The sequence below is a fragment of the Macrotis lagotis genome, chromosome 2, assembly GCF_037893015.1.
Source record: "Macrotis lagotis isolate mMagLag1 chromosome 2, bilby.v1.9.chrom.fasta, whole genome shotgun sequence".
NCBI classification, from domain to species: domain Eukaryota; kingdom Metazoa; phylum Chordata; class Mammalia; order Peramelemorphia; family Peramelidae; genus Macrotis; species Macrotis lagotis.
Window position 1 is genome coordinate 281,396,413 of NC_133659.1, and position 16,819 is coordinate 281,413,231.

The window sequence follows — 16,819 nt, forward strand, 5'->3', positions numbered from 1 at the left end:
TTATTTCTAATCATTCAGATTAAAGTCTGGGTGTGATCCTACATTCTTTACTCTTCCTCTCCTTACAAATCTAAGCAGTTGCCTTTCTATACACACTACATTTTTTGCAAACACTGCCAACATCCTGATACAAACTCTTATAACCTTTAGCAGGGATCAGTGCAAAATCTCCCTAAGTGTCCCTTCTTCAAGTCTCCCTAATTCAATTCATTCTCTACAAAGCCACTAACATAACTTCCATAAAGGACAAGTTTGAACCATGTTAATTTTCAATCCCTCCCCCATTCAATAAGATCTAATGACTCCCTACTACCTCTAGAAGCAAATATAAATTCTCTCATTGACATTTTAAAACATTATAATCCTGTTCCTTCCTTTCTTTCCTATCCTTTTATCTATTGGACATATTGGTCTTGCTTTTCCTCACATGAGACTCTCCATTTCCTATTTCCAGGCCTTAGACCTGTTGTTCCTCATCACTGAAATGGACTAATCCTTCTTCAACTCCTGGAATCTTTGACTTCCTTTACGAATGAGATCAAGGGTCATGTAAAACATAAAACTTTTTCTCCTCAGTTGCTAGTCTGGTCTCTGTCCCCAACCCCCCCCCCCCCCACACACACATATGTAATGCATGTGATTCCTTCATTTTTTGTCTCTGTATCCTCAGATATAGAGAGGCTCAAATGACAGAATGGATACTAATAAATTTGTAAACCCTGAAACATTATATAAATGCTAATGATTATTAGCTCACAATCCACCAGGGTTTTAGTTAAGTGATGAATTCATTTCTTCAGTCTCTACTGCAATCTTGTTGAGTTCAAGCAATGTTTATAGAAAAATACAGTGGTGTATAGGTAAATATTTAATAACCAGGTTCTCCAGAAATATTTAAGTTTAATCTACATTTATTTTAGGCAATCAACAAACCACAAATCAAACCCTGATTTGAAGCAATTGTTAATTTCTTGGGTATAAATGCTCACCTTGAAAATTTAATAATCAGCTCTCAGTAAGCAGATTAGAGCTGGTATCAGCCCACCCTTGTTCTGGATTCCTAGTGTTTAGCACAGTGACTAACCTGGGGAAGGATACAAATTTGGACATGTCACTCCTCTGGAAGGAGGATGCAACATTGGCTCAGTGAGTTTTTGACTGCTATTTGTAGTAGGGTGGAACAGTCTCAGCATATGTACACAGGACTTTGGAAGGGCTGGTCAATCTTTCTTGTAAATGAGATGTATCAATTTAAGTGTTGTAACTTAAACTAGTTACCTATATAAAATGTTTAGCCACTATTCTCCCCTAAGACTGCATCAATTATGCTATGATTACAGTATTTTTCATAATTTTCTATTCAGTCTCAGCATATGTACATAGGACTTTGGAAGGGCTGGTCAATCTTTCTTGTAAATGAGATGTATACAATTTGAGTGTTATAACTTAAACTAGTTACCTATATAAAATGTTTAGCCATTGCATCAATTATGCTATGATCACAGTATTTTTCGCAATTTTCTATTATTCATTTTAAACCCATGCTACATTTCTACATATAACAAAAATAAAATTAATAAAATGAATTGTACAAAACTTTTTCTTCCCTCCTAAAATTATTTTTTCAAATAATTAAAATTTGATCTATGGCTTATCAAAAGAATAAAAGATAATAAACAGACTTAGCTAAAGTACTTGGTACATAACAGGATCAAAAGATGTAGAGTTGGGACATTACAGATGATCTCATTTTACAGCTGAGGAATGAAATGAAGTAACTTGTCCCAAATCACATAGAGCCTAACTGTAAGAATTCAAATTTTCTTTCTTATGCCAAATCCAGAAACCTTTCCATTGCCTTCTCTATTCCTTGTGAAACATCATGATCTTAAATTAAAAGACTAAAATCTTAATAAAAAGGGCTTAATTATAATGGAGAGCTAAAGTTTTTTTACTTGAGAAAGAGAAAAATGAGAAGTTATAGAAATAATTTCTGTTATCCATTCTTTCCACAGATACAGAGGAAACTACACTGCAGTCCTCTATCTCTATTTTTCCCTAAGGAGTACTGATGAAGAGGTAAGGCACCAGGAAGATCTGGAGAAAAACTACTGTTAAAAACAATGTTTTTTGCCACTCAGACAATAGCCTCGATTTTACTTCTTTTCCAAAGATTGTGTCAGTGTAAATCTTAAAATTCTAAATAAATGTGATTAATTACTAACATGAAACTGATAAAAATAAATGTGTAGCAGAGAAAAAGCAGTTAAATAGAGGGCAAGAGTGACAAAATGACATAACTTCTTCTGAATGAGCCTTTTCACCTTAATAAAAACCAAGAAAGAAATGGGGGAATACGGAGGGTCTTATATTTTTAAAAGTTTTAGTAAGGTGTTGAGTGCTCCCAATATTAAATTACAATAAAATTCCTTGAAAAGGATATATTAAACAAAAAAAAGCTATTAACTTATTAATTCCTAGCACTTTTTATAAATGCTGGTAGGAAACGGGAGCCTAGCAGAAAGCATTTGTAATAAATTCATATCTACTAAGTTCTCACCAAAATTAGTCAGTAGAATTTATGAGTATTTGAATATAAGACATTCTTGAATTAGGTAAAGTCAAACTATAATAAGAAATCTTGCTATTAAAAATCAATTAACTCAGTTGATTCTATCAACTAATCTTCTAAGTTTAGCTTTGTAAGGATGAAGAAGGTAACCTAGAGCCAGCAGCAGTAAGTTCAAAGTAATTATTCCTATGAATCACTCTCAACTTCTATTGTTATTTTCACCAAGAAACTTTCAACTACAGTCTCCAGAAATCCTGATCATTCTTTAAATTCCTCTACAAAGCTTTAGACTTTGAAGATTAATCTTGTGCTAGATCATTAAGCAAAAGCACCAATGATTTCAACATAAAAATCTGCCCTCCCATCAATATCCTTTGAGATTTGTTTTTCTACCTCTCAGAAAAAGAGGATTTGTAAAATTGAGTACAATATTATGTTTTAAATGTATTTAGGTTTTGTGTATTAACTCTTTTGTTTTTAACCACATCTTCAGGCTCCAAGAAGTTCATTATTGGGCTTACCTCATCATTCCTGTAAAAATCATCAATTTTAGTATCTTATCTACTCCCTACTCGTGGATTCTCTGATTGGCAAGTAGGACCATGAATTCCAAACTTTTATTTAAAGAGAGAGCCTAGCTCAGATATCGCCTTGTGTGGCTCACCTGGCTGTATTACTTTGGGACTTCTGAGGACAGCTAGGTGGTACTGGCCTTGGATTCAGGAGAATGAGAGCTCAAATTCAGCCTCAGACCCTTGACAATCAGGAGCTGTGTGGGCAAGTCACTTAACCTTGGCTGCCTCGCATCCAGAGCCATCCCCAGTTGTCCTGATTTATATCTGGCCATAGAGCCCAGATGGAGAAAGTGGGCCTGTTTAGTTAGTACAATCGCCCCTCACTCAAATCCAATTCATATGCTTGTCATGGCATCATCTTCCTGATGTCATGGTCCTCTTCAAGAATGAAGGACAAACATCATCAACATCACCCTTGAGGGCAGGAATTATCTTTCTCCTTTTGTATTTGTGTCTGTAGCTCTTAGCACAGTGCCAGATACATACTTTGCCCTCAAACTCTATTTGGATGTGATGTCTTTTGGGATTTTCTCAAGTTCATATTTCTTCATTGTGTTTGGCATTTCTGGTGCTTCCTCATACAAATTTCTTATAATGCCACATTTCAATTTTAAACTTTGAAAATAAATATTTATCTCAAAAATAAGAAGTCATCTTCAGTGGTTTAAGGGAAACAGTTCTATAACTCTAACTGAAAAATAACAAAAAAATAACTTAGGTGGGCATGGAATGAAATTGGAATGTGTTTATTGTGTTTATAATTATATAATAAAATTTTAGGATATATCCTCATAAGCTTGAGAAGGAATAACATATTAAACTTAATGGTCCATTATCAAGTTCATTCTGACACTATCTGGAAATAGAAACCACATTAAAAGTACCTGTCATATAATATATTGCAAATTCTCTTGTGCTGTTTTCTGTGTAGATAATAAAAAAGGACAGAGAAAAAACACCAAAGATGGCTATAGTTTAAAAACAAAACTAAATTTTATATACTTATTTACAAATTAAAAACCCACTAGTCACTCATATACCATTGAAGTGAAAGACACTGTGCTAACATAAGGTTTTTTTAAGTTTAAATTGAGGAGATAACATGCAAAAATGCATGACACACCTGTAAACAGTTCAAGGCAGTAGTGCAAAGTGCTAAAGAAGAGTCAATAAAAATCAGTTTTAGAACCAAGAACAGAATGTTAATTTAAAAGTTACCTATTCTCTTTGATACTTCATAGTGGAGAAGGTATGACTGTGGTGGCACTTTTCAAAATGATTCAAGAGACAAAGGACATGTAAAGGTATCTTTGAATGAATCAAAAAAATCTGTCCTTTTCTATCCTTTCTTTACAATCTCTTGGTGATCTTTTCAAATCCCATGGGTTTAACTGTTGCTTATATACAGATGATTCAGAGATGTATAATTATCTAGCCCTGGACTTTCTCCTTAGCTAGACACCTAATCCAGAATTAGGCATTAGCAGGGAAGGTATGAACATTAAGAAAATGGAAGTAAGACTGAATGACAATGCAGAGTAGAAATGGTTAACCAATAGACTGATATTGTTTATTCTGTTAAATATGAGATTAGGCAGAATAATACAAGAGAAAGAAAAGTGAATTTGGAGTCAGAAGACCTGGATTGTGACCTTGCCTGTCACTTCATTTATTGAGCTTATTCATTTATGAGTTCACTCATACGTAAAATGAGGTATGCTAGACCTGATGACCATTAATGTCACTTCTGGCTTTAAATTTATGATACTACATATGTTTATATTTTTAATCACTAATTATTTGAAAGCAATTTCCAATTAATTGTCCCCCTATTCTTCAAAATAGTAGCTTTTTATATTTCACAGAACTATACATTTTTAGGCCTGAAAAACATCTAATATATTATCTAGGCTAACACTTCAGGGACAGAAAAAACTGATTCTTAGAGAGATGAATTAAAACAGCTGCCATTGCTCAGGGATGTCTGAGGCTTTGAGTTAAGGTAAGATTTTATGTACCCCTCTATGACTGCTGTCAATGAAAGCCATCAGAGATAGCTTTAGTTTTGCATTTTTATGAAACTGTTTAAAATAGGTTAAACTTAACCAGAAATTCTCTAAACCAGAATATACCAACATTACCCAACAATTCCAGTTTCTAGATATTGTCAACACTTTTGAGTGCCAATTTTGAAATGGTCACAAAGTAATACTGAAGCAAAACACGAAGTCCTATTTATACTGTGAAAGCTGAAATAATCAAGAAAAACTGCATAGTCAACCCTGATTAAAGAAGAGGTATTCCAGAGTTGGCTATGAAAATTTAAATCTTCCCATATGTAAACAATGATTATTAACACTAGCTTCATATTACTATTTCAAAATAACCAAATCTACCTGGAATTATATAAACTTCTTACCTAAGCAGACCTACATTCAGACTGATCATTCATACTGGAAAATGTACATAACAGCATATTTTCAAGAGACTTCTGCTCCCAGTTAAAAAACTCACCAGTTGTATAAAGTTAGCAAATCTATTTGAAGATAATTTAGTGCCTGGTCCTCTGCTTTTAAGAATAATTTTATAGTTCAGAGAGAAAAAAAAATCCTGACTCTACCTAGAAAGTAATCACACAACTTTAAGAAGGAAAATATACAAAATTCCATATTAAGATTTACAGTACTATAATGCTGCAACTATAATAAATCTTGATTATTGTTCAACTTTGACACACTCCATTTTAATTAAAATTCAATTCTATGAAAGCTATTTTTATTGATAATTTCCAAGAACATTTTATTTAAATGAATTTAGTTCTACATTTTGAATAATTTCAAAACTATTCACTATTTATCATACTTCAATAATATATTTTTGTTTCTCAAATACTCAACTCACATACTATTTTGTGAGTTCACTTTTCTTTAAAAATTACCTTGCGAGCTATTGGTTCCTGACCATCCATCAATGTGTACCAGCTGACAAGTTTATTCCAGCCTTCAGTTGGCAACAGGATATAATCCAATTCATCAATAAGATGTTCCTTAAGGGACTGAGCATCACCATCTGTGAGAGAAAAGTTACTCTTAATAAAGAAAAGATGAGATAGTATTCATTTCAAAATGTTTAGGTCACATGTCTCCAAATATAAACACAATCTTATTCTCTGTTTATATTTTTGATATAGTACCTTTCAAATACAAGAGATTTCCAAATATGGATAAAAATCTGCACATTTGAAACAAGAAACTCTTAATTAAATCTAAAGGATGGGTTGGACTAGCATTTTAGGAATTGTTTAAAATATATAAAAATGTTCCAAACTACTAAAGGGAAAATTTATTACATATCTCTCTATATATTCAATAGACAAAAAAAGCATGATTTCAGTAAATAGATGAGTAGCCCATACTCAATCTTTATCATTTCTGACAGTTGGCAAATGGTCCATCCATGACCTAGATTCCTCCCCAAGGTCTATGATTGAGATGTGAATTTTAAAAATACTTTATATGTTATTAGCAGATGTTTAATCTGTGACCTGGTTGCAGGTCCAATTCTACTCTTAAAGGCAGAGTATTCCAGGTATAGAATTCTAAATTCAATAATATTATCCTATTGGAAATGCTTGTTTTACTCCTGGTTCAGAAAATAACAAAGTTGTCTAAATAAGAGTTTTTTAAAAAGTAGTTATGATAATACTAAATACTGACTATCCCAAGAGTTAAAAACAAAGAGTTCTTACTAAGAGGAATACTTTCAAGATAATCAGGTCACAACACAGGAAAACTTATATTTTTGTTTCGTTTCAATAAAATTTCTCTTAAAAAGATATTCTATTAAATAAATTTACAATTTTTGAAGGGCAAAAATACAGTGCTAATGTAATTATATTCTAGCCCTTTGCTGGAAATTGTCTGTATCTCTGTGTATAGAACTTTAAAGTTCTATATATCTCTGTATTTAAAGTTCCAAGTTCAAATAACACTCCAAATACAGTTACCTAGTATGGTGGAAACTCTGGGATCAGAATAGCCCCCCCCCAAAAAAGAAAGGACTCAATAGTTATTGTCTAAAAAGTTAACAATCTAAATCAGTGATGAAAATGCTTTAAATGGCAGGGTCAATTAGTAAGAATAAGGTAATAACAACAGCAGTAATGAAATTTGCTTTGCTATCATAATTAAAATGTGCTACTATGCAAATGAAAAAATAAAAGATCTTTCAGAATTTAAAAAAATATTGTATAGTAGCATTTAATTATTTTTGTTTTCCCTTACATTAATGTACATGCCAAGTTATTCCTGTGTTGTATTAAAGAACTTTGAATACATAAGCATTTCCTTTTTTGATAATACCACTGGGATAACTTTATAACTAGGTATGATTATTTTTATAAATCTTTATTTGTTGCCAGATTGCTTTCAAAAAAGTCTGCACTAGTTGGAAAATTCTACCAGCAATTAATGAGTATAACTGTTTTGCTCTTTCTCAGCACTTGTTTCACTGATCTTAATTATCTTTGTCAATCTTAGGGGTGTGAGGTGGAACTGCTTTATTTTGAATGTTTAGTCAGAGCATGTTCTTAAATGATTATTAATAATTTGTACTTTCTTCAATTGAAATTTTCTGCTTATATCCTTTTAACTGCTTATCCACTGGAAGACCAAAAGCTGCCTTTGTAACTTCTAAATATTTCCTTTTTTATTTATTAGTTTAGGTGTCCTTTTTAACTGTCAATGTGACTGCTAAACTGTTTAATGAAGAATTTACATAATGAATCAGTTTTTTAAAAGCTACATAATCCTTTTCTCCCTTAAAAAAAGTCATACAAGAGATAAACTCAGTTTCATGACATTTTCAATGTATCAAATGGCTAAGTAATACAATAAATAATGAAAACCAGTGGAAATCTTTCTATTTGAAATGTAATAGAATGTGTAGTATTGACATTAAGACCCCTGAAAAAAGATAATCAATTAAGTGTTCTCCTCATTTCTCAACAGGCTGTACTACACTTTTGAGGCTTCACAAAGGCACCATGCCCAAAGAAGTTCATCATTGGGGAAATCTCATCACCCTTCAAAATTCCAACAGTCTTATCACTCTACGTCATCATCATCATCCTAGGTCCTTCTATTTGGAGAGTAGAGCCCTGAAGTCTTTCATTAAGGAGGGCACTCGGCTCAGAACATTTCCTTATTTCTCACCTGACTGTGCTACTTTAAGACTTCTGGGACTTTTTCAACATGCCTCAGGTACCTTCCCTTCCCTCTTCCCTTTCATTTCCTTATGTGGATTGTCTTCCCTCATTAAATTATAAGTTTCTTGAGAGCAGGGACTGTGTTTTTTGTATTTATGTCTCCAGTAATTCAGAACAGTGCCAGGCACATGGTAAATAGAAATGGAAAAATCAGTGGACATTATGGGAAATGGCTCTCCTCCAATGTCAGCTGTCTAGAAGCAGCAAGGTTGAGCAGGAAGGTTACACTCATTCTAAACTGAAACAATATTTTTTAAGCTAAATTTCACTTAATATTCAAAAGACAAAACAACAGTTTAGTAAATAAGTTATTCCAAATTCATGAATAAGTTTGAAGGGAGAAAAATAAGGCAGGGTTAATTTTAGTGATTTAATTTAGTGATTGCTTTATAAATTACATATTCTTATGACATGTGAATTCTATATTGTAGGCTCTTGTGTTCTAAAAGTTTGTCAGTTTGGAACTTGGAATTCATTTCCCCATAGAAACAATGTGATAAATGGTAGTCAGATGGCTTATAAAATCCTATTAAGGCCCATTTTAAATCCTTAATGTATCTGAAGCACAATAATGTCTTTATGGCATGTTAAAGACCTCACCTCTAGTGAGGCCTCCTCACCAAAGGAGCTCTAGCCTAGCTAGAAAATGGGAAGAGGGGTGGCCCTCAAGCACTGTAGTAGCTACCACTGGGTTGAAGAAAAGGCTGAGAAAGGCAGGGAAAGCGTGAGTACAGAGAAGATCATAGGGAGGAAAGGCCTGAACCTTGTGTGCTATTATCCTCAGGACACTTTGGGGTTTTAGCTGATTCCCTGGTCATTTTTCCTCTTCTATCTTTTGCAGGTCTCAATATTGGCCTAAGACTTTCCTTTATACTATCTCCCACCTATTGAGAAGGGGAGGAATATGTAAATTATATACTCTGGATCATAAAAATAAGCACTTATTTATATTATGAATGCTAACTATTGTTATTATATAGCACCTACTCTGTACCAGGAACTATACTAAGTACTTTATTAATCTCATTTGATCCTCATTCCACAGTTAAGGAAACTGAGTCAGAGTAAGGTTACATGACTTCTTTAGGGTGACAACAGTGATAAGTATCTAAGCTATGAAGGGCATACAGGACTGCAGTTGGGGTCAGGAAGACTTAGGTTCAAATTCTGCTATGACATTGTGTGGCTATATATGATCAACAGGGGAAGTCACACCAACAAAGTCTCAGTTTCCACTTCTGTAAAAGGAGAATTATACCCATAGTCTCAAAGGTTCCTGCTACACAGGGTTTTGAGGTTCAAATGAGATAATGTTTTTAGTGCTTTATAAATTTTAATCAATCTTGTTTCAGACCGTGGCTGTTCCTTTTAAGTCCACTTAGAAACAAAACAGTTTCAAAGCCTTCCCCCAATCATTCCATCTAGCAGCCAGACATTTAAAAATGCCCCTGCTCAACTGGTCCTCGTCTGCCTTTTTCAGGGGAGAGAGGGTAGGGGTCCTCTAGGCAGGGGAAGCAAGGAGGCCCTTGAATCTCAGCTGAAGTCACTGGATGTCTGCTATGTTCACACATAGCTTACCTTCATACAAGCTGGCTCCCCTGTTGGAATGTAAGCTCACTGAGGGCAGAGACTATTTTTCTTTGATCTTTGTTTAGGACAGTGCCAGATACATAAAAAGCATTTAAAAAGTCTTTATTGATAAATAGTCAAGGCAAATTATTCAACCTCCCTGAACTTCAGGTCTCCTCATCTGCAAAATGAGGATAATAATGCTTATTATATTCTTCCTCTTGAAGATCTTATGAGGAAAGCATGTTTTAAACTTTAAAATGCTATATAAATGTGGCTTTTTAATTACACAAATGACTAAATGAAAATTCATCACATTTCAGGAAAAGTAAGCAGATTTAGGCTGTCCTAACCACTGCATCCAGAAGTTAGAATGGTGTAGGGAATAGGGGGGCAAGAATACTATACAGGGCTTGGGAGTAGGGAGAATGGCAAATAGAAGAGAGCAGGATGACATGATAGGGACAAGGAAGGAATAATAATAGAATTACATAGAATCACCCCCCCCCCCACCCCGTCTTTTTTCAACTCCTATCTAATCCTTTACTGGAACTGGCTCTAGGATGTGAAGAAAAGGTCACATTACAGCTGGAATTCTAGGTTAGGAGGAAAGGGAAGTAAGAAAAAAGCTAACCCCGCAAGCTGCAGCCCTAAAGGAATTAAGGAAAATTCTTGTGGCCACAGGGCTGAGATGGTGGGATTTTTATAAAAGAACACATATAAGTGAGGTAATTGGGATATCAAAGCAGACTCATATATATTTATTTCTATTATCTTTTCAAAATGTGTATTTTCAACATTTTCTCAATGTTAAAAGTTATGTAGTTATAGTCTTTCAAAATGAGAACAATCATAAATACGCAAAAATCCTTGTTACAAAAATATTTTGTCATTTCAGGTCCAATATATAAAATCTAAAATGCAAAGAAATGCCTAATTCATTAATCACATTAACAGCCTTACTTAAGGAAGACAATAATAAATAACCTTTAAGGAGTCCAGAATTATCAATGGGACCAGGGTACACATTTTGATCTCCCATCTGGTATTTGTCCCAACTGTCAAACCCAACATATTTTTTCCATTGTTTGAACCAACGACTATCCACTAAATACCTAGAAAAGAAAAGAAAAAAAAATTGTTAAAGAAAACCAGTTTAAAACAAAAAATCATTCTCCTGGCACCACAGGAACACTCAAAAAACATTCCCTCTTTTCCTTTATAAATTCTCAACTTCAAAGGATTATTGGAAATTATGGAGAAGTTCTTTAAAGTTATCAGAAGAAAAAAAAGAACTATCTTTATATAAAGAATTATTACTGAAAGACTTCAAATGACTACTTTTTAGAGGAGAGGGACTAAGTGATAATTCTTTTGTAACCCTCCCTAGAAGCATCTAGCAGTGTTAACAATATAGCAGATATTCCATAAAGAGCTGATGAAATGAACTGAATCTAATATAAGCAATAATTTAAACAAGGCTGGTGGTTATTTCATTGTTTTGGCAAACTCTGAATGGGTCAACTCCCCCTACCAAAACCAACTCTACAACTTAAAAAGTCTCAAAGTTGCTGGGGGCATTAAGAGGTTAGTGACTTGCCTAATGTTACAAGGGTCACACAGGCAGTATGAGGAAGAGGCAATACTTGAAACAAGATCTTTCTCCCTTTAAGATTGGAACCCTATTTCACTACCCCAACTAGTAATTGTGACATCCCATATTCAAAAGATTCTTTAAAGTACATGATCCATGATAAGAAAAGAAAAAAGATAATGCAGTAACAAAAAAATTTACTGATAACACATTTTGCAAATTATCTTAAACATAAGTGAAATTTGTGACATTTCATTCATACACTGTCCTAGCAGTAAGATAAGAAAATGTACCACAGTATCACAGGTCTATTTTCAGCTTTATAATAATGGAAGAGGGAGGAAATGACACATTTATCTGAAACAACCCCACCCCCTAACTTTTAATAGGCTTAAGCAGACTAGCATCCAGAAATTAAAACCATAGTAATCTGTTTAGAATAACTGTAAATGCTGTAAACTAACATTCAAAATAATAGCCTTCAGCTAAGACACTGAAATCTGAATATTCAGAGAGAACCTCAATTAATCTTAGTATTGTTTTGATGTTAATTCTAAAGCAATCTTTTTACTCTCTTGTTTTCATCTAAACATCTAATCAGTTCTTTAGTCCTGACTTCTCTCCACCAACATCTTTCATTCATGTCCTTTCCATTTCTACTCTCATTTCTTCTTATCTAAGCTATAATAAAAGCTACTTAAATTATGTATTCTTGCTCCAATCTGTACCCTCCTAAATACAGACCACTGCTAGAGTATTCTGCATAACTGACCATTCTGATGTCATCTAATCAAAAACTTGCAGTGAAGTCTACTGAATAAAGAATAAATTCCTAAGCACTCAAGACACACCCCACAAGATGGTTTCAACATATCTTTTCTAGTTCTATTTCATTCTATTCCCTTTTATGTAACTTATCTTCTAGCCAAAGAAGACTCATTCTTGTCTTGCCCTCCCCATTTCTTTCCCCACCAACATCCAAGTAGAATGGACTCTTCCTCCACATCCACCTCTGGCTATTACAACCCATCCCCCATTGAAATCTATTGAATAGAGAAGGGTGGTATGGTAGGATCTGATTTCAATTTGACAGCTGAATGGAGGATGGTCTGGAGTGGGGAAACTTGAGGCAGGAGAACTAAACAGCATTCTATTATATTAGACCAAGGGGAAAATGAGAGCTTGCCAGAGGATGAGAAAAGAAAAAGGCCTATATGAGTGATGTTACAAAAAAAAAAACAAGAACAAAAACTAGCAGGACTTTGCAACAGATTGGCTATGGTGAGCAAATATAAAAAAATTGAGGATGACAAGAGGGTTGTGTGCTTGGGTGACCAAGAGAGTTAAAGAGAAAACCTAATTATAACCTTTCTGAAAGGAAGTAGAAGTACTGATTAGATAGATACAGTCTTCTCTACTACTTTAGTCACAAAAGAAAACATAGGATAATCAGGTAAGGGTTCTAGGAGGATGGAGGAGATGGCATAGAAAGATTTGGAGGCAGAAGGGAAGTCATCGGACAAGGAGAGATTGAAGTAAAAGGGAAAGGATGATTGAGGGGGGCAATCTGCTAAAGGGGATAGCATGGAAGGAGATTTACTTGTATATGTGGAGGGGCTCTCATCAAATGGCCTTAATTTTTTTTCCAGTAAAATATGAAGTAAGGCTTTCAGTTGAGGCACTGGCAAATGTAGCCATGGGAGATTTGAAAAGGGATGAAAAGTTTTAGAAGAGTCACTATATTGAGTGAAATGTCAATTAATTAGGAGGATGTATAAGGACTTCCATGCCATCATAAAGCCCATTTGAGGTTATTAAATAAATCTGTACTTTTTTGTGATCTTCTGCTTGATTTAGCAGCATGTGGAGGAGGACCAATGAGAGCAGTTGGTGGGAGTGATCCAAGGCTGAAGCTTGGCAGGGCAGGTTCATTTTTCAGTAATTTTTCAGTTGTATTTGGCTCTTCATGATCCCATTTTAAGCTTTTTTGGGGGGGGAGGGGCAAAGACATCTTTATCTTTAATGTGTCTTTGCAGCTTGTCATTTTCTTCTCCAGTTCATTTTACTGACAGAGAAACTGAGGCAAGAGTGAAGTGACTTGACTCAGCTAGTGATTGTTCTCAGGCCAGATTTGAACTCATAAAGATGCCTTCCTGATTCCAAGTCTGGCACTCAATCCACTGTGCCACTGAGCTGCCCAGGGCAAGATTAGGGATGTGATAAAGGGTCAAGTAAGCAATATATGAAGGGGAATAGTGATAGATTAGGAAAGAGAGGTCAAGGAATTAAAGATAAGGGTAAAGATGTAGCTTTTTCAGCAGACAGAAATGACAATAAACTGTGATCAGATAAAAGGCATTTCAGAGTTCCAGAACATGGAAGTGGTACATTTGCAGGCAATGGTAAAATCAAGATTATTTTTCTATGTGCTTGAGGTTGAATGGAGGAGTGAGATATGTGAAATGAGAAACTTAGGGAACTGTGAGGGCAGGAGGGGTTGGGAGAGTTATCCATATGTATATTGAAGTTCCCTAATATAAGAACTTAAGTTGCAGAAAGAAGCACTGAACTCACATAAGAAAGGAAATGGCCTAAAGTCTGGAAATGCAAAATTAATGAGACTGGATTTTATTTAGTAAGGGAGAGCCCATAGAAGATTTCTGAAAATCTAGTCAGTGAACATCTAGAAAAAGGAAATGGTGATTACAAAGAGCCAGCAGGCTTTATAAAGAGCAGATTAGGGAAAACTAATCTGTTTTCCTTTTTTTTTTTAACAATTACTTAACAAGTAGATAATTTAGGAGAAAGGCTTGAATGGTTTTGCCAAAGTATCTGATAAACTACTTCATATTATTCTTGCAGAAAAGATGATGAGAGGTAGAATAGATAAAAACATAATCAGAGGGATCTGGATCTGGTTGAAACCATGGAGGCAAGTTGGCAGAAAGTCTTCAGTGGAACACTCTAGGGATTTTACACATGTCTCTATTATTTATTGCTATTATTATTATTGTCTAAAATTCTATTTTATTATTATGAACATTTCCTGATTTAACTATAATGAGGAAGTCCCAATGAGACCTGAGATTAATTTGAGTTTAAAAGACAAAAGACTTTCAAAGGCAAAGGAGAAAGCCTTCAGATAGAAAATGGAACTCTTCACCCTAAAAAAAGGTGAGAGACTTCAATACCTTAAGTGCATATGGAGATGCCTCAGCAAGACAATGAATTATATATATTCACACTTTTGTAGATAACCATTCATTTATGTATTCTCAAATATGAGGTGAAAATTACTGGAATGAAAGGAATAATCTTAAGACAGTCTTGGGTCCCTAAACCAATAAATAGATTTCAAAGGTTCCAATAAAGATGGATAGGGGAAAAATATATTTTACACTACCTTCAATTATGAATTTAAAAAACTAACAAATTCTGAATGGTCCATAGGCTTTATTAGACTGCTAAAGGGGATCCACGACATATAAAGGTTAAGATTCCTCAGTGGTTAAGAGGCTATTGTCTTCTCTCATCTCCTGCATAGACAAAACAATCTTTATTGCTCTAAAGCAATAAGAAGGAAGAAACTTCTGCCTATCATTAGCTAAGGGTCTTGGTCCAACTGAAAGAACCCTGGAGCAGCACTCTGGTTTAAAAAAAAAAAAAGTATGGTAACACTCTAATTAAAGTACAGTTCCACCCAACCTATATGATGAACATAGAGCCCAGGCTAGCAGTGCAGCATAAATGTTACATCTTGAGACCAGCAGACGAAGCAACCAGACCACCCCAAGCCTGACAAAAGCTGTCTAATGACAGAATGGACATTACTTAGCCCCATCTGGCAACCACTTGCCTGGGGAAATATCTGGTTCAGTCCAGCAGTAGTAGAGCCTGGTTGCATCTATAGCCATTTCTGGTACTATATAGTTGACTTTCCCCATAAGGTTAATTTAGATCTTTCTTCAGAACCTCCTTCATTCATTATCTCAACTCAATGCAGAATCCTCTCACTTTTTAGGAGAGTATTGGTAGTCAGGTCCCAAGTTGTTCTCAGTTAAGTTTCATACAACTAACACTGGAAAATCATTCAATAGTAAGTAAAATTAAGACTTTGCTTTGTCATATCAGGAAAAGGTTATTCAACAAGGCCAAATTTTTGAGATGACTTGGAGTTCCATCTGGTGGATCATGCAATGAGGAGGTAACATCAATATGCTACCAAAATACTCATCACAAATACTCGTTCTCATTGTTTGGACTAATGAAAACACCTCCTTTTCCCATATTAATCCAGCTCTTACCTCTTATACCACTGCCAAAATATCCCTAAATATGAACTGTACCATTTTGTCTTGTAATATGGTTTGTTTCCCATTCCCTTTAATTCATCTTCACCTACTAATTTCCTATCTGGCCAAAAGTTCATCTCAAGTGCCACATCCTCCTGGAAATCTTTGCTAAATTCCCTGGGTGGCAGTTGTCTGTCTACCAGACACTTTGTTTTATAACAGTGGGACCAAAGGGGCTAGAGATTTTCACAAAGAACCATATACTACTGTTCACTGCAGTTATTTGAGTTGGTGCCTCATTTCTTTACTCAACTAATTTCTTTACTCTTCCCTAATGTCCCTCAGTTCAGAACACAATTGGATACTTAAAGTTTTGTGAAAAGCAAACATAGTGAAAACAAAATATTAATGGTTGCAAAAGGATGTGTTTAAAGTTACTAAAAAATAAATGTTTAAAGTTCTTCATAAATTTCATTTATATAATATGAATGCAGACTAGGTTTTCTAAGGACCTCTATTAGGGGTCCACATAACCTAGACTAAATGATATGGACATAAAAATAATAAAATTTCACAAAACTGGATGGTACTTTAGACATACTCAAAACTAATCTCTCCTACATGATCTTCAACACTGTCTGCTTGAAGACCTGGAGAATAGGAGAATTCATTCCTGGCATTCTATTTTTCAAAGCTCCAGTAAAAAAAATTTCTTTATTCTACATTTTCTTCTTTGAAATTTTTATGCACTGCTCCTAGTTTTGGCCCCTTAAAGATAAGGAGAATGGACTAATCTCTTTTTTTATAGGATAACTTTCAAGCCCCAAATCTTTGAGCTAATGACACCCCTGAAGATCCTTCAACCACTCCTTGAATGGCATGATCTGTAGACCTTTTATCACTTTGGCTGCCTTTTTCTGGCTAAATTTCAGCTGTTTAGTTATCTTTCTT

At 34.6% G+C, this 16,819-nt stretch overlaps 1 protein-coding gene across 11 annotated transcripts in view; it reads right to left on the minus strand.

Annotated features, from left to right (window-relative positions):
* USP15 (ubiquitin specific peptidase 15) overlaps positions 1-16,819 on the minus strand; it is a 207,338-nt gene that overhangs the window by 117,192 nt on the left and 73,327 nt on the right. For all 11 annotated transcript variants that reach the window (XR_012476191.1, XR_012476192.1, XR_012476193.1 and 8 more), the window contains exons 2-3: positions 10,970-11,097; positions 6,086-6,216 (exon numbers count right to left, since the gene is read on the minus strand). Coding sequence is in view for 8 of the 11 variants with exons in the window: in XM_074226233.1 (XP_074082334.1) it covers positions 6,086-6,216; positions 10,970-11,097 (259 nt within the window). In the remaining 3 variants the exon portion in view is untranslated. The remainder of the gene's footprint in view (positions 1-6,085; positions 6,217-10,969; positions 11,098-16,819) is intronic.